This window comes from Seriola lalandi, unplaced genomic scaffold (genome assembly GCF_002814215.2).
Source record: "Seriola lalandi dorsalis isolate HSWRI2012SDOR001 ecotype SW California unplaced genomic scaffold, Sedor1 jcf7180002054554, whole genome shotgun sequence".
In the NCBI taxonomy this organism is placed as follows: Eukaryota; Metazoa; Chordata; class Actinopteri; order Carangiformes; family Carangidae; genus Seriola; species Seriola lalandi.
Genome location: NW_019525107.1, coordinates 2315296 through 2340096, shown reverse-complemented (window position 1 = coordinate 2340096; position 24801 = coordinate 2315296). Strand labels below are relative to the sequence as shown.

The 24801-nt window shown below is 40.6% G+C and overlaps 1 protein-coding gene across 5 annotated transcripts in view; it reads right to left on the bottom strand.

Moving 5' to 3' along the window:
• The window catches only part of usp19 (ubiquitin specific peptidase 19), a 26346-nt gene extending 1553 nt beyond the window's left edge, over positions 1-24793 (bottom strand). The window contains exons 1-26 of one of the 5 annotated variants that reach the window (XM_023415575.2): positions 24469-24793; positions 22902-23274; positions 16336-16464; positions 15897-16033; positions 15113-15676; positions 13397-13781; positions 12788-12944; positions 12626-12697; positions 11465-11580; positions 10009-10247; positions 9662-9854; positions 8736-8869; positions 8391-8549; positions 8173-8283; positions 7952-8062; positions 7715-7816; positions 7490-7630; positions 7266-7384; positions 7005-7148; positions 6097-6479; positions 5896-6006; positions 5468-5684; positions 4471-4623; positions 4160-4326; positions 3878-4053; positions 109-2402 (exon numbers count right to left, since the gene is read on the bottom strand). In XM_023415575.2, the coding sequence (XP_023271343.1) occupies positions 2118-2402; positions 3878-4053; positions 4160-4326; positions 4471-4623; positions 5468-5684; positions 5896-6006; positions 6097-6479; positions 7005-7148; positions 7266-7384; positions 7490-7630; positions 7715-7816; positions 7952-8062; positions 8173-8283; positions 8391-8549; positions 8736-8869; positions 9662-9854; positions 10009-10247; positions 11465-11580; positions 12626-12697; positions 12788-12944; positions 13397-13781; positions 15113-15676; positions 15897-16033; positions 16336-16464; positions 22902-23109 (4713 nt within the window). In that variant the 5' untranslated portion in view covers positions 23110-23274; positions 24469-24793 and the 3' untranslated portion in view covers positions 109-2117. Of the gene's footprint in view, positions 1-108; positions 2403-3877; positions 4054-4159; positions 4327-4470; positions 4624-5467; positions 5685-5895; positions 6007-6096; positions 6480-7004; positions 7149-7265; positions 7385-7489; positions 7631-7714; positions 7817-7951; positions 8063-8172; positions 8284-8390; positions 8550-8735; positions 8870-9661; positions 9855-10008; positions 10248-11464; positions 11581-12625; positions 12698-12787; positions 12945-13396; positions 13782-15112; positions 15677-15896; positions 16034-16335; positions 16465-17055; positions 17183-22901; positions 23275-24468 lie in introns of those variants that run through there. The other 4 variants (XM_023415576.2, XM_023415577.2, XM_023415578.2 and 1 more) reach the window with 4 other exon arrangements.
• Between the last annotated feature and the right edge of the window lie 8 nt (positions 24794-24801).

Sequence of the window (24801 nt, the reverse complement as noted above, 5' to 3'; positions counted from 1 at the left end):
CATACATATACATACATATACATATACATATATACATATATATAAGGAAGCAGCATTTATATGGAGGTATCTAGATACATTATTGCAGAGAAATTATGAAGGCTAGAATTTTAAATACAGTACTTGCAATGATTTTTTATCGACAGTTCAATGATTTAAAGTATATTACAGTCTTTACATTATTTCCTCACAAAATATAAGTCATGATTATTCTTGCCAATGAACATTTTATAGCAGACTACACACATTTATCCTTCAGTCAGGCCCGTTTCAATCCAGTCAACATCAAAAGAAAGAAAGAAAAAAAAAAGAAAACAGCAGCAGCATTTAGATGATTTAAAAACAGCAAAGCTTGTCATAAAATTAAATCCTCTTCACTGCTGCTTATATATTGGGTATAAACAGCTTTCATACTGTCAAGTTCATCACCATAGCAGTGTATGCTGAGCACAAGCTTTACCTAATAAAGTTTTAAAACTACATGGACTTCAGTCTTGCATATATCTGAGTTAAGTATACACAGTCTGATGGTGCTATACCAAACAATTAAGGCAAACATAGGTCCTCTACACTGCCATGATACCAGAAGATTTCCCTGAGACCCAAATACACACCACCCACAATGACTGCAGAGTAAAGACATCAGCTATGGACAGTTTGGAGTCTAAAATGTGAGGAAAAAAAAGGTTTTTTAGGTGGTTATGTCATAAATAAGGAACATATTTTGGGGTTTTCAAATTAAATCAAAAGCAGTAAATAACAATGATGCACTGCAGTGTTGCAAGAAAACAATATACTCATATTTTGTTATTTAACTGCACTGGTTGCACATTGACTCCACAACTGTCCATAATAAACCTCTGAAGCGTCCCACTCAAAACAAAGCAACACAATTAAAAACATCACATTCACAACTGGACGGTAATTCCCAGTTTGTGCATCATCAGTCACTTTCTCGTCTTATTTTTTTGTAGTGTGTTCTTACTACAATTCATCCTGAGAACTCAATCCTCACCTGCCTATGGCTTAAAAAAGTTCCATAAAAAGCAACTAAAAACAGATTGTGACAGAGTTTTCAATAAAAACCAAAACACAAATGTTATATAGGAAAAAAAAAAGACAGTTAACTGCAGTACATATCGTTGACAGAGACCATTTAAAACACAAACAGCAAATTTTAAGGCCTAAAAAAATGAATGTTATTCATGTAACGGACATGGAAAAGGCAACAGCAAATAGGTCACACACAAAAATAGGTACACTTTGCTTCATGATATAGAACATTTAAAATGAATCACTGCCTCCTCTCAGACATATTCCATTCATCTCTCTTGCATTCGTTCTGCAGGAAGTTGCCGTCTTGTAGTGCAATTAAAACTAAAGGCCTTTAAGCGACTTCATTTCTGCACTGGAATCATTTTCTCATTATTAATAATTACTGTACAACTATAAAGCGTCTTTGACAGAAAGAATCTTAACTCAAACACCTACATATTAGCATTTTTGTGAGCTTTCAATCACACCTCACAGTCTTCCTGGTCCTTGAGTGACAATTTAATTGTTGTTAAAAGACAATGATGAGCTTTTCCACACGACTACATCTTCCATGTGTATGTGGGTGTAATGATTAAGGCTGATCATGTGAGAACTATTGTTAAAAATATGATTCTAAAAACTACACCCTTGTTAAAAAGTACACATGCACTGGAAGCAAGAGTCAAAACAATGCATAGAGGCAATGTTGTGAATAGTTAACACTCAACATACCAGTACTGTGTGCTGACAGAATCACTACTGCAGCTTTAACTATAGGTCTTCTTATGATGACGGGGCATTGTTTGCCGTCACTTCGTCTACATGTTTCCTTAGCGTGTTTCATTGTGTGAAATAGTGCCAAAGGTATTTAAAGGGTTGAGCCATGTCCAGTTATAAATACATGTCAAGTGTTGCAGTGTTGGAGAGAATGGAAAACCATTTTACTAGCTGAAGACTGATGTGATGTGAAAGTATTAAACTTCCTACTCTCCAGTTTATATCTAACCTCTCCTTTTTTGAACAACCTCACATTCATGCTGCTGAAAGCCCCGAGCCAAAACAAGTCCCCACCCAGCCGGTGCTCAGGTCCAGTTGGCTTTGTAAAGAAGAGGGTAGACCAAATTGACGAGCAGGGCCAAAACCGCCGTCAGCGTACCCAGAACAAAGTATCGCACGCAGTCGTCGTCGGGATAGTCCGACATCCTCTGCCCGCGGTGCCGTCGCACCGGCCCTTCAGTTCTGTCTTCGTCTTCCTCATCCCTGTTCCTCTGCGTTTGTCGCCTCCACAGCGCAGAGCGGAACAGTCCGCGGGGGCCTTCGTCAAGCCCCTCCTCTTCCTCCTCCAGTTCCCGCCATATTAGAGAGGCCTGCGATTGGCGGAAACCGGTGTCAGCTTCTGGGAAAAGGCGTGGTCTAACACATGCTATGATTATAATCAAAGACATTCAGCTGATCTATCTCACAGTCAATCAAATGTGTTGATTAAAGGAACCTGACGTTCTCTGTTGATAGTCTAAGGACAACATCAGACAATCTGAGACGCTTTCAGAAGTCACATGGACACGTGTGGAGGAAATTCACATTATTTAGTAAAAACACAGTTAAGTAAATCAAAAAATACAAGAAAATCTTAACTGTGCTCTTCAAACCCTTTCTCCAAGTCCAAAAAGTTAAGGTATATGATTCAGTGTCGAGTGCTGACTTAAAGACAATCATTACAACACAGATACAGAAGTAAATCCGTTTCTAAAGTCATAAAAATGAACCATTCATCTCCGTTTTAGGATCACATACAGTCTCATTCCATCATCAGCATCACAAGGTTGCTTCCACAACCTCTGTGATTAAAGCTAAGTGTAAAAACACAATGCATCATCAAGAGTGAGAGAAATCATGCTCTGCATTTGTAGTAGTGCACACCACTGAAGCTGCTGAAAAACTAAATGTCACGAGATGCTAATGCTGCCAGACAGCTGAGCTTTGTTGAGCTGAGAATAACAGACCATCTCTGTGACAGATCTATCCATCATGAAGCCACTGGGATGGAGTTATTAAGCATCACAGAGCGGGAGCTCTTATCAAGACTAATTGAAAAGAGGCACTTTTTTCTCAGAGGCACTTATCACACTGGCTTTTCTAGCGCCTGCCAAACACGGCTAATTCCTAAACAGTGGGGGACAAACTTATCAATTTGCTCCAGTTCAAGGAAAGGAGGATTTGTATTCAAGTTGTATTCAAATATACTCTTCATGTTTTTTGCAGCTCACAATACCTGGTGAAGAAGCTGTAATCATTTCTCAAAGTAGCAGACACAACCTGAGTGTAGATACTGTAGAATAAACATGTGATACCATCGTTGTTCGAGGATGAATCTGCAGATTCTCCTGTTTTAAGTGAATTTTCAGTGGTCACACTCATTGAATTAACTGTCATGAGATATTTTCCCAAAACCCCTTTTACACCTTTTATTTAATCATAGACTACACTGTGCCATTATACACTACTGCTTTCATTAACCTGTTAAATTCAGGTTCTGAGAAACCAGAAATGTTGTGTGAAGAACAAGATGTGAGTGTGAGTGTGTGTGTGTGTGTGTGTGTGTGTGTGTGTGTGTGTGTGTGTGTGTGTGAGTGTGAGTGTGAGTGTGTGAGTGTGTCTGATCTTGAAGATTAAACTGAATCAGCTGCTCTCTTTAAAAGGTAAAAAAAAGTTGGTGTAAGATGTGAGTTAGCCAAGTGATATTACAACTTTGGATAAAACCTAAACCTCAGCTGCTTTACTTCAATGTGAAAAGCCCTTTTACAGACTCGGACTCTGTCTCTTGTGGTTGTGGCGCCCTCACCTGGCTGGCAGTAGCTCCTGCTGCAGTAGGTGACTCGGCTCCCATTGGCCTGAGGAAGCGCGGTGGCCTCTCCACGGGGGAGTTTCGTCGCCGGTAGAACAGGACATAGGCGTAGCGCGTCACCACCTGACTCTCTTCCACCATTGTCACGGTGCTGTCATCAAACAGACGCCAGCCTGCAGGAAAGGGAGGATGGGTAGAGGAGAAGGAAGAGAGGTTAGCAACAGGGCAGCAGAAAAGGGAGGCTGGAACGCTTGTGAAAACCATCAACTGCACACTCACCAACATCACTGCGCTGGCTGTTCTTGTCACTTGGCAGGCGAGCGTAGGCCGTGTAGTGGCCTCCTATCATTCCACCATAGTGGTTGATGACGGCATACAAGTCATAGATAGGAGGCTGCTGCATCTCATCCTTCTGGCCAATACAGAACTTGCTCAGATCCAGATTCCTACAAGACAAGAACAACAAGTGAACGCAGTGATCAAAGTACTGCACGAGCCTTTAATCACCAAAATCATTCTATGAAACAAGTGGTTTGGTGTAGAAAAACGTGGACGAGTTGATATGTAAAGTGACTTTTTAGTGCGTTTACCTGACGGGGAAGTCAACCATGTCGTTGATCTTATCCCTCCAGATGAAGCTCCTGAAGGAGAAGCGTTTGAGCTGGATGATCAGAACATTGGGCAGACGCCACAGCAGCAGTTGCTTGGAGGCCTCACGGTGCTGCTGGCACTTTGGACAGTACCTTAAAAAACAGAGTATTGTTGATATAGGCCATTGTCATACATTGTTCTGTTCCCCAGTGAAAAAGAAAGACCAAGAACACCACACTTAGGTAATAAAATACTGAAAGAAGTCATGTCTGTTTGGGGTTGAAAATAATCAAATAATAACCAAGGTACACTGACTTGCAGCTATCACAGGGTGAAGCTCATCGCTGAATAGAGCTTAAACACTAGGTCAGTTTGCCCATGTTTGGATGCCTGGGCAGGCTCTGGGGCAGACCTACTCCTGAATCTGAATCTGTGACAAATCTGGTTTCAATTAATTATTCTGCACCTTAGTTTCTTAGACTCATAGTGCTGTTTATTCTGCAATACTCTTAAAAACCTAGAAGTCAAAAATGTATGATTTATTATATAGTCTAAAAACTGCTGAATCAATATGGGTATATTAATCTTTTACAATCTAGGATAAAATGATGTTATGTTTACTCTCACTCTCAATACTGAGAGTAATGTATTCCTTAGCTGTCTTTAAAAGGCCATAACCTTATAGGAAAAGTTTTATTTGCTGCAGTGTTGTGTTTTGTTTGTTGAGAGAGTTTCACAGTGCCCACCTGACTCACTGTACTGACTCACTGCGGTTTGATTTCTATTCTTTTAAGTGTTTCAGTCACTTTATCAAAACTGATAAAAATTCTTCTGTGTAGCTTCTCCAGTGTAAGAAGCTGCTGCCTCTCTGCCTCATTTTATGTCATTGTAAGTATATTTAGGCTTTGGACTGTTGGTATTTAACATTTAATGGCCCAGTACAAATGCTACTGGTCTTATTTTTAAATGATTTATTCACAAAATAAAGATTCCTACCATGCTTCCTCTGGTGCCAGCACCTCTGGCTTGGTGAAGAGGTTGAGGCACTGCTCCAGGGTGAAGTGTCCCGCTCTGGCTGTCTCACTCAACGAGCCGGGGTCCTCCTCATACTCCAGCTCCTTGGAGCTCACCAGGACGTACTCCTTCAGGCGCTCGTTGTTTTTCCAAACCATCTCCAGGGTCACGTCTTCAGGGAGGTCCGCAAGCAAGTCCTCTACAAAGGTGTTGGTGGGGAGGTAGAAAAATAATGCTTGTGTGTTGGACTTTTTCATTTCAACAGTGGACACAACAAAAAAAGCTTATAGCCTAATATCACTTTTTGGACAGTCTTTAACAGTCTCAACAAAAGGCTTTAATATCAACATGTGAAAATAAAATGACTAGGATATATTAAATATCAGTACTGAAGAGAGGTGTGGTCATACCTTTCTCATCCAGCCTCTGCTCCTTGTTGTTAGAGTCCAGCAGAGAGATGTAGAACTGACTGGCATGACCTGATGCGGATTCGCTTGGATGCTGGTACCCGGTTACTGCAGCTGCAAAACATGTCAATGAGAAATAAGGTGATGCAAGAGGTAAAAAAAAAAGAACAAAAACACTGAAGCATCCGCATGTTGTGTTATCACCTTCTGGCCGCACTGCCTTCTCACAGGACGTCTCTTTTTCAGCATGAGGGTCCAGAGAGCAGCAGGACGTTGGCTCAGTGAATCCTGAGTCTGTAGTCCGCATGGTGGAGAGGGAGGTCTGGGAGGAGGACAGGGACTCTGACTCCGCAGAGTGGATGGCTGAGGCCTGAGCATACTCTGCCTGGGATTCAGGCAACAGAGACTGGCTCTCCAGCTCCAGATCACCTGCTCCTACAGCACTGCTACCACCCATGGCCTCATCCCCAGACCCAACACCCTCAGGTGAGCCGGCTGGCATTGGGGGGAGGTCTGCCCGACACTGAGATGTTTCAGGCGACGTCCTGCCTGACTGGAAAGGAGGCTGGAACACGTTGACAGAAAACCTGCACAGAGAGAAAGAAGAACTAAGTGATTCCTCATAATGACCTTAAACTAAAATAAAGTAATGCAAACTTGTTTAAGCCCTTTGAATATATTCTAGTAGAAACACTAGATGTGAAAATGCAATGTATTTTCTCTAAATATTCACATGATTTTCCCTCCACTATCTGGGTCTCAGATGGAAATTAACAAGCAGCTCTTTGTAACCTGTTCTGCCCATGTGGTAAAAACAGGGTAGTTTGAGTGAAACTGGGTTTATACTTTTCTTAATCTTTCAAAACAGCTGAAAGGACAAACAATCAAGTTTGTGCTTCTGCGTCTCTGTGCAAATACAGTAGGTCCAACCTAGTAACACCTGTGTTATCATTTTACATGCCTCAAGCAATTATTCAGACATGAGACCAACATGTGAAACTGCCATCACATTCATGTAACAAGGTGCATCAGCTGTTGTAACAATTACGTGTCTGTCATTTAACATTTGATATGACGATGAACACTAAAGGACTGTAAGTGAGAGCGTGTACCTGGAGAAACCCTCTAGTAGCTGAGTGAGGCGGGTGTAGGAGAGTCGAGACTCCGGCACGCTGACCAGGAAGGGCAGACCCACGTTCTCCATGTTGGGTCGACACAGACTCTTATGATTGGGCCAGTGGGTCCTTTGACATACTCTGAGAGGAGATGAAAAAGAGTTAACATCTTCATAGAATAGTTCATGGACTTAATATAAGAACAAAATGACGTATGCCTTGGTGTACATTGGAAAACACTGTGCCAGGCTGACTCACTGATTGCAGTAGCCCACACGATAGCAGCGGGTGCACCGCTTCAGCTTGTCTTCCTCAGACACTGGAGGCTTCAAGCAGGCGGCACACTTTGAGATGGGGATGTTTGGGACCTGGAGTTTCTGGAGGGCAAACAGAGGGCAAAGAAAGACCGATCAATATCTGCACACACTGATCTATTTTAACATGCTCTAGAAAACGTATAATCAGGAATTGGCTTTTATTACCTGCTGCACTCTGAGCACTATCACCCTCTCTTTGGCCAGGTCTTTGGAGAGCACCTCAAAGCAGAACAACATGTCAGAGGAGGACACCGTGTCCAGGGAATGGGACGGCAGGAACATGCGTTGGAAGCGGTTCTTCCCCACCTGAGAGGAGGGAAGTCCAATTATCAGTTGGATCTTAGAAATTTGTATCAGGGTGGGAAAACCTGATTATTTTAGATATCTCACCTCTGCAAGTCTCAGATTCTCTGGTTTGACCCTCACACTCCTGGAGATGGATTCAAGGACTTCAGCAGTGCTGGAGTTCTCTTTGCTCACACTGACCAAAAACTAGAGACACACAAAAAGGTACGTTAAAGCCTGGATCACATGTAAGACATTTTTACGTTTCCTCTAAACAAAACAACATCTTTGAATTGTTAGTAGTATGACTGCAAGAATTAGAAACTCGTTATTTGATCTTACCTTGATGGGTTTTTTATGAGGTTCCTTAGCAAAGTAGAAAACTGAGAGCACCTTTTGTTTCTGGGGCAGTGGGACTGGCAGGTAGAGGAAAGGGTCAAAGGTGATAGACACCTGAAGAGAAAGACAGAAGTAAAGGTGAAAGGAAGCAGGTTACTCATCACTATACCAAGGCAAAAACATTTACTGTGAACAGCATTTTGTGGAAACTTATTGTGTTTTACCTTGGAGCATGTTGGGCAAACGAGCTTGGATTTGAACTGGCCTTGGAAGAGGTCCACTATAAAGGAGTCATTTCTCATCTTGTGCCTCTGCCATGCTTCCTCTGCAACCACCTGCAACAACAGACGAAACATATCATCAGGCCTTGATGAGACTGTAGGAAGAAATGCAGGTTGTCATTTCAGTACAAAAAAAAACCACAGGTGACAAAAACACTTACCTCATCCAGGCGTCCGTCAGAGTCAACCGTCTCTGTGTATGGTTTATTCTGGATGCGGTTCAAGTCCTCGTGTAGCCCGTCCAGCAAGAAAGCCATGAACTCCTGAGCGTCATGCTGGGCGTAACCTGTAAACTGACTGGCTTTACTGGCCACAATTGCCTGCAAGGTTACAAACAACACAAAGGAATGAAAACACTGATCATGCTGCACTTGCTACATTCAAAGCTGCAGTCAAAGACAAATGTAACTCTTTCAAAGTAAAACACGTCTTAGCTGGTACAGACACAGAGAAATATTTTTGCACTTTTGTCATATCCAGAAAACGTCAGGGTGCTGCTTGTGTACCTTGAGTTTTGAGGGTTGGAAGGCGTGGTGAGTTCCTTTCCAAAGGGCCCTGAGCAGCACTGCAAAGCCGATGGCCAACCTGCCTCCTGTTCCCAGTGGATTATTGCAGTTGATTTCTGCCTCGAATGCTCGATCTGCAGGGGCACAGAAAATACAGGCATGAGTCACTAGGTTCTTAGACACTGAGGGAAAAACAGTGACTCACCATCATATTTAAATTTAACGTGACTTCCTGTGGATATATATAGAATGGAGTGACAAAAAAGGCAAAACTTTTAATTTGTTTTAAACATGTGAGATGTTCAGGCCACAGCATGTCTTATAGAAATGGCTCCTCCTGTGTTTGCTTTGGGTTATTCTTATAATGAATGTAAAAGAATCAATACAAACCATAACCCTTTGTAGTTTATTTCATATCTAGTTTCATCATCTCATGTTTCATCTATACAGTAACAATTTTCTATAAAATCACCTTTGGTTTAGTCCAAAAACTAGGTGACCTAGATTTTGCTTCAATGTTTTAAATGTTTAAATAGCAGAAACTGTATCTGGCTTATGCTGATAAAAACTTACTGAGTCCACATTAAATTTGCCCCTGGGGGCCCCTTAGCACCATTATTGCATCCATATCAGTAGTCCCTCAGCTACAAGCAGAGGAAGGCAACACGACCACAAGTAATGTGGCGACAATTATCACAACAATATCTAGTATCTATCTGTGTATCAAAGCACAAATAAAAATACACTGTTATATTTCGTATCAATACAAGAAGGTTGTGTCGTTCACAGCAGGATGGAAGATAAAATAAATGATGTGTTTGGTCAACAGGAGCAAATTTATTTTATCAGAATGCCAATAAAATATACCGGTACGAGTTTTTTTTATTTATTAAGGGCTAAGCAAAGTAGTGTAATACATAATTTACCATGGAAATAATCCCTGAGTTCTCTGGTGTTGGACAGGGATTGGATAACACTGTTCATGAAGCAGGTGTTGCCAAGGTTAACCAATCCTGTAAAACCAGGCAGGCACACCTTCTTCTCCTCCTCCTCCTCGTGGCGCTCATTGCTGGCAGGAGGTGCATGGGTCATGGGCTGCACCATGCAGGTAGGCTTAGGCTAGGACAGGAAATATATGTATGCACACCAATTAATAATACCCAACAACAAACTAGTAAGACCAAATAAGCCAGTAAACAAATCAAAAATGTGTTCCTTAGTCTTGTCTCATTATTACTCTAGAGTTTCTATGATTATGTATTTTGTCACTCACTGCGGTAACTGTGGTCTCTGGCTTGGTAATAGCAACATGCTCAGAGACGGTGCGAGGAGCTACAGTATCCAGACCACCATCCTCCACTCTGGATGAAGCCTTAGGGGCCTTGGGTTTCTCCTCCCCGACCCTTGGTGGCTCCTCCTTGGCTGGGAGGCTGTGCTGGCTGCTGCCTGGTTGGCTCTTATCCATGCAGGCAGGGCTGGAGGGCACAGCGACCTTGGCGCCACCCACTGCACCTTAAACAAAGGAGAATGGAGCTTGTGGTTAGAAGATGAAGGTCAAACCCACAGGACATGAACAGTAATAATCAGCTTAGACTTGCAAAATCAGTATGTTCTTTTATATCGCTTCTAAAAACAGATTTCTTTCACAAAGCTTTTAAATAATGTCTTTTAAATATTTCAGATATTTTTACATTTCTTATTTGCGTTTCTATTTTTTTGTTTTTACTTATAATCTTGAGTAATTTGTCTGCATGTGTTTGCTTGTTATTTTATGCTTGAGGGACTTTGTAATCTGACTTTGCTAAGTGCTACATAAATTTAACTTTATTATTATTATTGTTGTTATTATAATAACCTGTCACATATCACATATAACATATGACTTTGAAATAAATTAAGAATCATTAGATCAGACATATTTGAACTAATTATTCTTTAGTCAATTAATCAATACACAAGTGCTGATAGATCAAACCTCAAGTCTTGGTAATGCTTTATTTTAAGGATTTGTTACTTACAAATAATTCCCTTGGAAGTTTCTTGTATAGAAATCATTGTCATCATAGTCATTTTGTACTAATTATGGGGAAAACAGACATTTCCTTGAATGCCAAGCTCCCTTTAAACACAATAAATATTCACTCAGTATTTGTTTATTTCTGGAATCTTCATTCTGAATTATAAGGCTGCTTGAACGCATTTTATACACGTTTAGAACATCTGTGTGTATCAAGTGAATACTGTCATTGTGGACCTGTAAAATAAGCAGACATTTTCTCTATTCCCACGCTGAACTGCTTCCTGGCTCTCAGGGGCCACACAGTCTGCAGCCCACATGAGTCTGGCAGATCAGACTGGTACCGAGATCTACTTACTGACTAAGTTACAGAGTTCAAATTCCTGTCATTGAGAGCCACCTGAAAAGCACACACACATAGTAAACATACACACAGGCAGACGGATCTGCTGGCTACATTTATATCAAACTAGCTCTTCACATGTTAGAGTGTTCTTCCTGCAGCTTTAAGTTCATTGTTTAAGTTTAAAAATATGGTTTTAATGGTGTTTACCTAGGAGGTGTAAATGGTGTATGTTGATTTTCAGATTACAATGTTTACATATGTTCGGGATCGACTAAGACTATCAGAAGAGTGTTATCATTTCACCACATATCACACATTAGAAACTCTATCTGCACAGTGTTGACCAGTAGGAGCCTGGCTGCAGACCTTGTGTGGCAGGGGCCTCCAGACCCCCCCAGCGCTGGCTGTGTCTCTTCTTCAGGGTGATGTCCAGGCGGGATGGGGTGAAGGAGTAGCTGCACTGCTCAGGCTGGATCAGGTTCCTGAAGCACAGGAGGGAGAAAAGAAGACAGGTCAGATAAAAAGACAAAGGGCAGTGAGGTGACGCCAACTCTCACCACCTATCAGCTCTCAGTGTTTCACCCATTAAAATATGAGGTTTCATATTGATTATTTTAAAACAGTAACTGTTTTAAGGAGATTTAAAACATTTAAATTGTGACTCAAAGGACGTCAATAAACTTGATTAATTCATGATGGGATGGATCAGATTAGACTTTGTGGTGAATAGAATTAAAGGACCGGTGTGAAGGATATAGTGGCATTTGGTGCTGAGGTAGCAGATTGCATCCTAATACATATACTACTATTATATACTAATATTAAAATTCAAACAGCCCCCTCTAAACACAGTGCTTGGTTTGTCTGTTCTGGGCTACTGTAGAAACGTGGCGTTCCAACATGGCAGGCACCATGGAAGAGGACCCGCTCCCTGTGTAGATATGAAGGGCTCATTCTAAGCTAATGAAAACGCAATGACTCGTAGTTTTAGGTGATTATACACTAATGAAAACATAATGATGAATATTATACTCAATTTCTGCCAATATATCCCCCTTAATCCTACACACCGATCCTTTAAATCAATGGCTTCCATGAGTATTTCATTAGCATTAAACAGGATAAATGTCTCAAAATAATCTTTATCACATTTGGGTCAAGTAAGCAATAAATCAAGTAAGTAATAAAAGTAAGCAGTAAAAAAAACAAAACAAAATAAAAACAATAGTACATAGATAAAAGTCTGATTTGACCTGGGATCACAGTTTACTATCAGTACATGTCAGGTACTCCCTTATCTATTTCATGTGTTTGACCTGACCTAGATTTGGACAAATAACTGCTCCAATTTGCCAGTGATACTGGCTCGGTTTCTTAGAAAAAAAATCAATTCAGCAAACTTGTACAGTTCATACAAACAACTGCACAGGAAAACATGCAATCTCTGCTGCTTAAATACTGAGTTTTTAAATTTGAAAATCATTTTTGAAAAACTGATGAATGGCTTACAGTGACTGCAACAGTTACCTGAGTTTGACTTGCCACTTGAAGACTGTGTTTGGTCCACAGTCTGAATGAAGCCGCAGAAAGTTAGCATCACTGTAGAAAGACGACACAGAAACATCTCCATCATTCACTGGGATAACTGGGATAACTGCTCTTTATTTGTAACATATGTACATTGACTACCTTGTCTGGAAGATGAGGGTGAAGTCCTGTTCCCTGAAGATGACCCTGGCTGTGTCCCTGCAGATCCCCTTCATGTAAACATTAACCACCATGAGGTCTGTGCCCTTTTCATACGAATCATTCTTCACAAACTGTAGGTTCACCATCGGCTCTGGGGCTGTGGGGAGTTAGGTATAGTTATATATCAGCAAACTCATATTTCATTGATGAATAAGTTAGTGTTCACAAACTATATGGACACTATACACTTTGTTATTGCTTCACCTATCAGCACACACTGTATATACATTGATATTTTCAGAAAATAAACCCTATAGAAAATGGAAAACACAGATGTAAAATTTGTATGGATTGTGATCTATAGTAAAGATGAAGCTTCTTGGATTAAAATCAGGGTCAAAGGTTTGGAAGGTGTTTAATTGTGTTCATTGGGATGTAGCCATTGTTTTTCTACCATCTATTGAAAGGTATGTGAAGGCATTCGCACACACGCACAAGCACACCTCGCCAGCAGTTGGTTTTAAATCCCACAATGACAATTTTAACACAAACGCTTGTATGATAAACCAACACCAGAGGCTTTCTGTATTTTCAAAGCCTTCAACACACCTTCCTGTTGTTTAATTTCCAGAGAGGGCTCCTCCTTGGACTGGTCCCGCTTCTCCTCTCCGTCACAGATGCCCTGCCTCTGGGCTACACCGGGTGACGGGCCTTGTTTGGCAGCCATGCCAACAGTTGGTGCTGGTACCGTCTCTTTTGATCCTTGCTGTTGGCAGATCAGAGTATCCTGCTCCGATTCCTGCTCAACAGGCTTTTTCTCTGGCTCTGAGTCTGTTCTGTCTCCTGGTCTTGCAGGATAAGCGGAGTCCACTTCACTGTTGAAGTCGACAGGTTTGAGGCAGTCACTGGTGCTGATGGGAGCTGCTGGTTGGCTTTCATTGCCGGGTGCTGTTGCTCCAGACCTGTCTGAAGACTGGGTTTGTTTCTCTGCCACCTGACCCAAAAGAAAGAAAAGAAATGTTATGTAAATCCTTCAGAGAATAATTCTCACCACCTAAAGCCTTGAGATTAACTCAACATCTAAGAGCAGTGGATTCTAAGGTTTCCATGACTCCTCTTCTCCCTCTCTTCACTGCAGTTATCAAGAAGAAAGTGAACAACTTGATTCCAAGGCCGTGCACAGTATCATAGCATCTTGATGCTAGATGTTGTGATGACAGCTCATTACACTACACACAGCAGACAAAGCAGTCTCTTGTCTGGTTCACTCCTCTAAACTCAGACAAGCTGTTGTGTGAACAAACTGCAAGACTGTCGTTAGTTGACAGTTCACAATAACGTTTAATTAAATCACAAGTCTCTAAGCTCGAGGGAAACTTGAAAAGGGAGGGCCCACACAGGCCAGATGGTGTTATTGGCTGCCACCTTATGAAATCATAGTGCTGAATGATTTGAATTAATTATTTGGAATTATCCAATTATGATTTATTTCTATAAATTTAAATCCAGTCCTGTAGTTGTAGAAGGTGTAGTTTAAAACAAGGTTATACCAAACATAATCACAACAATTCCTATTGTTTCTACATGAACAGATAAAACAATGCAGTCGCTTATTGTTGAAGTTCTCCCACGGTTCAAACCAGTCAGTCTGAGAGCAAGTTGAGCCCACACTTATTAAGATATTATAACATTACGGTATAATCTTAAATCATATGGCATTCAAAAGTGGAATTATATTTATTGATAGCAGCTATAATATTAATTTGTGACAGTCATAATTACAGTTACAATTTTAAACTGGTTATGGACAAGCATGATGTAAGTTACATATATATATTTTATAACAGAATAAAATTAAACACAAATCACATCTGACAGTTTTAGAGCTGACGTGATTAGCATTTTAATATACAATGAATAATTTAAGTCATTGTTTTACTCAAAAAGGCTGAAATGACTGACTCCAAACTCTCAAATGTGAATATTCACTAGTTTTCTTAGACTTCTGTGATAATAAACTGAATACCTTTAGATTTTGGAGTTAAACAATACACTCTGCACTCCAGCAGTTCTGGAAATGTTTCACAGACTGATCTTTAATAAACCATAGTTGTTTTTTTCCTTTTGTTTTATAGAACGATATAATGAACTGTGTAACTGCAAATTCTACTACCATGGCTAATAATCAGAAACTAATATTAAGTGTTCATGTAAATGAAAAAACAAGAAATAAGCAAAATAATTTAAGTAAATACATTTTAACATGTTACATGAAAGAAACGTAGTTGGAGCTATAACCAACCACAAGGTGACAACTTGTCTCACCTGAGTTTTGTTGGTATGGCTGGCAGCAGCGACAGCAACTCCAGGTTTCAGTTCCTGACCGCTGCTTAGTCTGTCTGCTCTGTTGTTTCCATCCCTGCGTTGTGTCTGCGGGCTCCGACCAGCGGGCAGGTGTGTGTGTGGAGCTTTACTATTAGACTTGACAGAGTGTGTGTCCCTGTCAGCAGCTGATGTAGCCTCCTTAGTGGTCTTGGGCGGCCGTACAATGGTGCGCTTGGCACTGGGTTCCTGAGGCTGCTGCTCGGCTTTTGTGATGGGAACAGGCTTGCTGGTGGTGGCTGAGCCTTCTCCAGCTCCACCTTTCGCCCCTACAGAGTCCATGGTGGCTTTGTCGCATGCGGGTTTGTTTTTCATACAGCGCTTGACACCCCGCTCAGCTTTGCCGCCTCCGCGTCTTGACTCGCTGTGTGCAGGTGACGAGGGAGGCTGGGGATGAAGTTGCTTGGGTTTCTCTGAAGACTCCAAAGCAACAGGCTTCATCTCTGGTTCCTTGTCATTTTTGGCCTCTGTGGGCGCTGCCACTTTCTCCTTCTCCTTCTTGTTTGACTGTAACAGCACAGACAGAAGCAAAGCCATTTTTATCATTTAACCAAAGGCTGAAGATTCTGTTCACCGTGTGAATGCTACTTTTCATTGTGTCTCAACTAATATTAAACATTTTCATGAAATAATATAAATAATAAATAATATTATGAAAAATACAAGAGATAAAAACAAGACGTAAATATACTCATGTATGGAGAAAGACTCATCTTATGTGACTCACCTTAAGTGATGGCCAGATGTGAAAGGGTATCTTCTTGTGCATGATGATGTGCAGGAAGCCTCCCTTCTCCTTGTACTGGACTCTGCTACACGAAGCCTCAATTTCCTCCTGCAGCTGGCAGCTCCACTGCCGTCCATCTGAAAGATGAAAACATGCATACAGATGTTATTGGAGCAAGACTGGACTCATACACTTGACATATACGGTAAAAGACAAGCTATACAAGTCAGACAAAGATATGTTTCAGTTAAAACATATGTGGATAATGCAATCTCTTAAGATAGGTTTAAAGTTCAACAAGGCCTAAACCCGAATGCACAACTGTGCCTGTTCTTCTTTTCTGATTTAATGTTAACAACATTGAACAGACTTCTTTCTATTTATGCTTCACAGTTTTATTTTCTGTGTTTTGTTCCATGCTTACATTTCTATGACTTACCTGGGAAGCACACATGGCAGTGTGTATCCGTGAAGGTTGTGCTTATGTCCTCTATCCTCTGCACCCCCTCCCCACAGCGCAGCCTGACAGTCACTTCATTGACATTCTGCTTCCAGTCCACAAATACATCTGAAAAACCCAAAGGAACCAACAGTCACATTGATGTACAACCAGAGCAGGAACTTGGGGAAAAAATGCACTTTGCACCATGATTATTAGAGTACATTCATTTTTCATTAGAATACATATTAGTCACAGGCCACTGCCCGAGCTACATGGACACTGCAGAAACATTTTAAAGTGAATCCCATCTGGTAAATATTCAATCAGAGAGTAAAAACAATGCAGAGTACAACAGACAAAGAACAGTTTTTCAGTAAGACCAATGGTGAACATACTGTACCTCTGCTACCCTGAGAGAACACACATGCTCACACACTGAAATGCACCTGCTCACATAGGCCATACCATTGCACTCATGTGCTCAACTGGGTCAGCACAGAGCACTCAGACACAGAGTGAAGCAGACAGTACAGTCAACTCAGCAATCACAGACGGGACATCTAAAATTAGTGTGCCACACAAACTGTATTCCAAGTAAACAAATGCATGAAAGCAAATGATTGACTTATTTCAGAAGACATACCACCAAACCATACACACACTTTAAGGGTACGATCAAGAGCAGAAACTCTGACAGAAAGAACAAAACAAACGTACCATTGTTCATAGTGACCTCAAAGTTGTGGCGACAATTCGAACTAAAAAATCATCCCAAAAAAGAAGCAGAAGGAGCAACAGACGCCCTGCTGGCGTATGGATCCTACACACACACACACACTTGTGTTTCCAGTCAGTCTTCAACGACGACGACTGGACAGCCCTTAACTTTCCCACTGTCACTCCTTAACTCTCTCACCCTCTCTCTCTAACTTAATCGCTCTAAAAAGGTCACAAGCAACACCCAATCCCTTCCAGCTGGTAGCAGTGGTATTCCCAGTGGAGTCATGCCACAGTGTACTCTCCTGACTGGGTACAACATTCAAGATATGAAAACAATAAAATATACAGTTGATTCACATAATTATAGTCCATTGATGTCACAAGAAAGACATACATACATATTGGACTCGCCATTTCTATCTGCACCTCAAGGTAAAAATCCATAATGAAAGCATAATCAATACAATTAAATCTCAATTAAATAGTATTAGTAGTATTGTTTCATTTTTATTACTATAATTATTAACAGACAAAGAACACCTTATTTAACCATTTATGTTTAAGTTAAATTACAGACATATCCAATAATTGAATAGCTCTGCATTGAGAATATACCCAGTGTCTCAGATTTACTTTAATCATAGGTTTCCTATGCTTCCTATGCTTTCATACAATTTTAAATAGTAGTTTTGTATGATATCTGTGGAAAGAGGACTGTCAGTCTGGAACTATTGTGGCTGGAGGATGTGTTTAGGCAAATGCCTGCTATATTGCCAAATAAAATTATTGCCTCATTAGAATAAGTGCAATAATTACATAGCATTTTAACACTATTAGTGGGCCTGAAAACTATCATATTGGCTTGAGTCTTTATCTGGCCTTGTCTCTACACTTGAAATGTACTAAGACCTGTCAGATGCAACACAGAGTATGTGGTTGAACGAAATCTAATAAGATATTCACTGTATTGACAATGACAACAATTTGACTCTCATCCCTTAAACCTTTCTAATACCTTTAAGAACATCCATGAATTTCCCCTAGGGGATATATAAAATATCTATCTATCTATCTGACAATAGCTGATCATGGACAAGAGTGCTTCTGATAGCAAAGTAAATGAACCACAGTTATGTGTACCAACGGGGTTTGACAGGTACTAGAGAAGGTGTTGTCGAGACAGAGAGAGTTGGGGCATTCTCATGACCTTGACAAACAAAGCTTCCCAGATTAGGATTCTCAGCCAGAATTACTGCACTTCAGGAGACAGCCAGCAATACAAATATTGTTACACAAATGGACTGTGTAGTGGGAAACCACACCAACATTCAAAACAGAACCAGCTTGACAAAGATAGACACACCCAAACAAAGTAAAGTTCCAGTAAATTAAGGAGTATCCACTAACATTACATAGAACTGGTCAATCAAAAGACAGCCCAGTTTTCTCATGTATAGGTGTTCATTGCCTAAAAAGTTATCTACTGTAGGTTATTGTTTAAAAAGCCCTCTGGTGATATTCAGCAAGACAGCATAGACAACAAAGACCAAATCCAGCAGGATGTTGTATCCACACAAGAATGCTTGGATCCAGTGTCGAGTATCCACACTGGAGGTGCTCCTGGTTAATTATGAAGTGCCGTATCAACTTCAATGACCCTCGGCATTGATTCTCCATGTCTCTGGACTCTACTGGAGGATGAACAGCATTCTTCCAAAACATATTCCCTCATTTGGTGTTTTGATGCTGGTGGTGGAGAAAGCTGTCCAACACGTCAATGACTGACTGTGAAGGCCATGGAATATGATTCACATCATTTTCATACTCAAACTATTGATCCATTGAACCTTGATCTTGGAAGAGACGACTACCATCAGGATAGAAATGTTTGATCAGAGGATAGAGTTGATCAGAACAACTTTGTGACTAAGGGGACCCAAACCATGCCAGCAAAATGCCCCCCACAACATAACAGCCACTGGATCCCTTCACTGTAGAGGTCAAGCATTCAGGCTTGTACTGTCCTCTCGTGTGCGCCACACATGCCCTCGCCCACTTGTCGACAGTGTGGTGAAGGATGACTCATCTGACCATATCACTTTTTTCCCCACATCTCTGTAGACCAATGTCTCTGGTTTTTGCACCACTGAACTCTCAAATGTGCATTCATCTTTGTAGTGAGGGGTTTACGTACTGCAGCCCTACTATAATATCCCTCTCTGTGACTGTCGATGGATGCCTCTTTCTGAGTCTGATCACGTCCCGTTTTTCCTTACATATCACACCAATGCACGAGGGTCAAGGTCCTCAAATAGACGCTGTCGACCACAATTTCCAACCCCATTTACTGACATCTTTCCGGTAGATCTAAAATTCAAATGTCACGTCACTGTTATTGAAACACCAGCCAGTTGAGCCGTCTTTGTGACTGTAGCTACTGTCATCCATATCCCAACAATGAACCCTCTTTCAGAGTCACTTAGATATTTTCCTGCCATCTTCATACAAAATAAACTGGGCCTTCAGCATCTTTGTATATGCCATAGAGCATGATTGGATGTTAAAAGCTTAATTGTACTATGCAGTGTACCTGTGTGGAAGCAAGTTTTTCCTTTAACTTGTCGCTTATCTGTATCATTAAAGCTTTACTTTGAGCTCTGATCTAAATATATTACTATAAATTTAAGTTGACAAGTTGGAAAACACCAGTTCAAGAAATATAGGTTAGTTACATGTACTCACACATGCTCAAAATGTTACACAAGCTACACAACTTATTTTCCACACACAGGTGGCAAATTCCTCATTTTATAACAGAGTGGTGGGTCAGCCACAAATGAGGGCTGCTTTTACCCAGTGGGTCACTTTAATACAATGTTTAAATCTCTACGGTTTTAATACATTACAGCCTATTTAACAACACTCAGTATTGGCAGATACTCAACATTTTGGAAACCAGTTCAGTGGCAACACATGCAAAAAGAAAGAAAAACTGCTTTGCATTGTTTACTTGCATCTTTACTGACTTTGGATGGATATGAGATGGTGTTGTCATGAAACAACAGGCTTTCAGGCCAAGGGCTTATAGGAAATGTGATGTTCCTTACATGAGCACATCTGCCTCCAGGGATGAACCAGTGTCACGCCTATCCATCACATGAAGCAACTCAATTATAGGTTTGAGTAATTTAGTCATTAGCAATGTTATCTCAATATTTTAATGATTTATGTGCAGGAAAAAATAAAGGCTGAGTAAGATATGTTTTTCACCAACATGTATAAGTGAGCTGGTTTTTTCCTTCTAGGGAACACAAGCAAATAGTAAATGGTATGGACACCTAAAGCAAAGGGAAAGCATGTCTCTCTCAAGGATTTTGCAGAGCACTTTAATACCCTCAAATACTTAAAAGGTCATCCCTAAAAACTCAGAGCACAGTTTACTGAGCTCTACCACTAGAAGAAGATGTTGGAACCAAGAAATGTTGACATGTTCTTACTGTCAAATGTGTGTGGGAGTGTTTTTAAAACAAGAAAAAGATGTCCACCTCTGAATGGCAACCCTCCTCCTCCTCCTACAATAAAATGCACATTCAGCCACAAGCGCTTCAATAAAAGACATGAAACATCAGAGAGGAAAGCTATACTCACAGCCGCACATGAGCATGTAAAACTCAAAAGAAGAAAAAAAAAAAAAAAACCTTTAATGAGACACATCCCACAACAAATGAAAAGTACAGTATGTACAAAGCAGCCAGCTCATACAAAAAAGCTTCCACGTAGCAAAGGAACAGTGGGACTAAATAACACAAGGCTGCATGTGTTTTTACTACTGATCACAATGTTGATCTTTGCTATTTGTAGATCAGACCAACTCCTTAATAACTGAAGTGAAAGGTGTTAAATGTTTCAATGCCTCATGCAGAATAATTAATATCATAAATGTATGACAACAGAATGGATGAATGACAACAAAACTGTAACACATCCATAACAGCAATCTCTATCTAGATATGTTTCTTTGATAATGATGCCAAATTATAAGCCTAGTATTTATACCTGGAGCAAGGTTTTTGCAATCTACACTTTATTCACACTAGACAAAGTAAAACTAGAAAATCCTAACATTTGAGAAGCTGGAGCAAGGTAATGTTTGACATTTATCCTTTAAAAAACACTTCAATGATCAAACCATTATCAGAGTAGCTGCCAAATTATTTTTCGTCAATCTGCTAATCGATAAATCAACTAATAATTCAACTTCATCTCAATATACAGACACTGTAAGCTGGAAGGTTAGACAACATCTAACATCTGACAGAGCTGACATCTAAACTGTCAAATGAAACTGTGTTTTCTGTTTGAGTTCCGCTGCTATGGGATTCCCTAGCCGAGGAACTTAGGTTAGCAAACTCAGCAGCCTCTTTTGAATCTCTCCTCAAAACTTACTTTTCCCAGAAGGCAGTAAACCTGTTGCTCATCTATTTTTGCTTGTTTTTATTACACATTATGTTTTATCAGGTCCTATGTTCTATGTTTTCTATCCATGTGTCTGTTGTTTATTTACTTTTTTAAATCTCATTCTGTAACGGACTTTGTAACTATGTTTTGAAAAGTGCTGCACCAATAAAGTTATTAAGATTATTATTGTATATTTATATTATTATTATCATTATTATTATTATTATCTACAGCAGCCACCAGATATGTCAATATGTCAGTTTTCATATTCATGACCGACATGTTTTTGCTTTGATTACAACAGGAGAGAGAACATATTCCACCTATGCATGACAATTAAAAAATAAAGAAATAAACAGTGTACCTAGATGATGTATACACAAACCTAATGCGACAATGCATTGCGTACTATGCAAATATGGCATGATATATTACATCAGTGAATCTCGTTATTCTGCAAGCAGCTAACAAATACTAGCAGTTGTTGTTAAACAACCAAAGTGTGTTGTTTATAAAGGACTTCTATGGAGATTTCTTGTAAACAAACAAAAGTTGTTTATATTCAGTCTCACAAAAACACGCTGTGTGTTCTTGTGGTCTAATAAACATGTTCTACCCATTTCTTTTCCTCATAAACACTTATATAGGTGATTTTGTAAACTGTGCTTTGTTTAAATCTATGTTTGCTTTGTCAATCAGTAATCAGCATCCTGCTGCCAGTGTCAGCATCATGACACTGGTGACAGGATGTGAATCGCCTCACCTGCAGGTTTGTGTGTGGAGATTTTGACCACTTTGTATCAAGCACATGTACAAAGACACAAAGGCACACACAATAAATCCTCCTGGTGTTATTTTTACACTAATCTGCTAACTGAACGTTGGTAACAATAACATACGAAGATATTAATATGCACTGATGTAAATAATGCACAATTGTAAAAGGTTAAAAAAACAGCTTCTACATTTTTTTATGTAGAAGGACATGCTTTCACTATGTTTGTGAGACCTCAAGGATATGCACTGTACAATATTGTGAGAATCACTGAATGTAAACATAACTTTGTTTACAAGAAACCTTCACTGGACACCTGTAACATAATGATGGTAGCTCCTGGACATTTCAGATACCTCTAAGTGAAAAACAAAATACACTCAGCTTCTCAGTTACAGGTGTGCTACAATTGTCAAATAAGTCTATACACTGCAATTTAACTGAAATGAACTTCTATATTTGCATAATGTACATTTAGTTTGGAAGATACTACAATATGTATAATGCAGTGTGGTTATAATGTGTTATTCCAATTTCATTTTTTTAATAATATTTTAACCTGACACATGATCTGCAAATGAATCAATAACAACTGTTTTATTGTCCTTACCTTTCTTGACTTCTGCAATGACCCCATCTGCCGAAGCAGCTGCTGCTGCTGCCCTCTTGGCCTCTCTGCTCTCCTGATTGGCCCTGTCCTTCTGCTTCTTCTTACTGGTATTGGAGGACAGGTCTGAGCTGCTGTCCCTCCCGCTGCCTCCTCTCTGCTGAGCCCCACCGCGACGGCCCACTGTCTCGCTACCACCGCTGCTGGCCATCTTCAGGCACTTGGCACTAACAGGCCGCCCGTCGCCGGAATCACTACCGCTGCTGGGGTCTGGATCTGAGGTGTGCCTCTTCCTGCCTGGCCCGGCTATCTTGGCGATGATACTGGTCTGAACTCTCCCAGAACAGAATCAGGAAGGCTAGTAAGGGATGGGGACCTAAGGCAGAAGGCAGAGAGACACTTAATAATCGTGACGAGAAACTGATGATAATCTACATGATTGCTTGGCATCAGTATGCGCGCTGTGTTCAGTGTCTAACAGTGTAATGTGAAACAACCCAGGTAAACATAATAGTGTTTGCAATGTTTGCATCATACAAACACAGGCGCGCGCGCAAGCACACACACACACACACGCACACACACACAGGGAAGGAGTGTAGTTCACTGCTTTTAAACTATTTATTTTTATTTTAGGTTATAAATAACAAGGCCAAACAATACTTGGATATTGTCTTACAGGATAAAGCATATGGCTGTACATAATGTTAGCCGAACGAAACCGACGTTGAGCCTTGCCTCGTTTCCTTAGCATAGCAACAACGAGTTGCTAGCTTGGACAGTCAAATGACAAACAAAGGACAACAGCTAAATCAGCCATTTTATTCGGCGTTTAACACAGCACATCTACAAAAAAACTCGGATAGTGTTCATTAAGCTAGTTCGCAAGCTTAACAATGCAGCTTTCCGTGCCCGGAGTTGTTAGCTTGGTAACGGGCAAGTTAGCCAGCCGACTGCAGGAGGTTCGTTTATTTTAAGACACACGTGTTGGAGGCTGTCATGTGCCTGTCATTATGAACTATACGCTCTTCCAGTTTATACTGCCAAGATGACGTTATTTTCCAAAGATTGTGTTTTGTCAACCCAATTTACTGGAATAAGCAAATAACCTTTACTCAGTAACATTAGCACGTTACTTTAATGTACCCGGTACACATTGGGCAGCGTGGAACAACACAATTCGTGTACATTGGTTTGGGGGTTAACTTAATATTATATACTGTAGCTAATTCAACCGTACTGGCTACACCGACTGAAATTATCCAGCCATAACAATACTTCATACTGTCAAATAGCATTATAAGGCTACAGTTAATCAGAAGGACCACTACACCTTAACTCCTACCCGTGTATTCCAGCAGAGCGCAAGACAAGTCAAACAATCCAACGCTCCTACAGTCTTCGAACATCTAATGTCATTAGCCACACATAGGCTAACGCTAGCTAACAAGAACGGGTTGATATGGTTACCTATTTTACGCAAACACCACAACATGACATCTCCTGACACCAGCCGCCCGTCTGAGATTAAAAGGCCCAATGGATACTGACACAAAAACGGGAGACTTACGGGGCTTCAATATGATGGGAATTCCGTTCCTGACACACAATGGCCGGCGACTCCTTCTGCTACTACCGGCTGCTAAGCTCCTTCACGGCCGTGGGCCGCTGTGCTCCTTCCCGCACTCGAAACCCCGTAGTCCACGGTGTTTCTGGAATATTCTTTCCTTTATCCGGGACCCATTTCTGGAAACTTAACGCTACTTATTTCCGAAATTCAAAAGAAAGATAACAGTAAAAAAAAAAAAACTGTTCAGTTTGTTGCTGTCATTCGGCCTATGCGGGCTGAGTCCTACTTTTAACAAAACACTCTACTGTCCGGCCAAACCTGAAATGAGTGCGC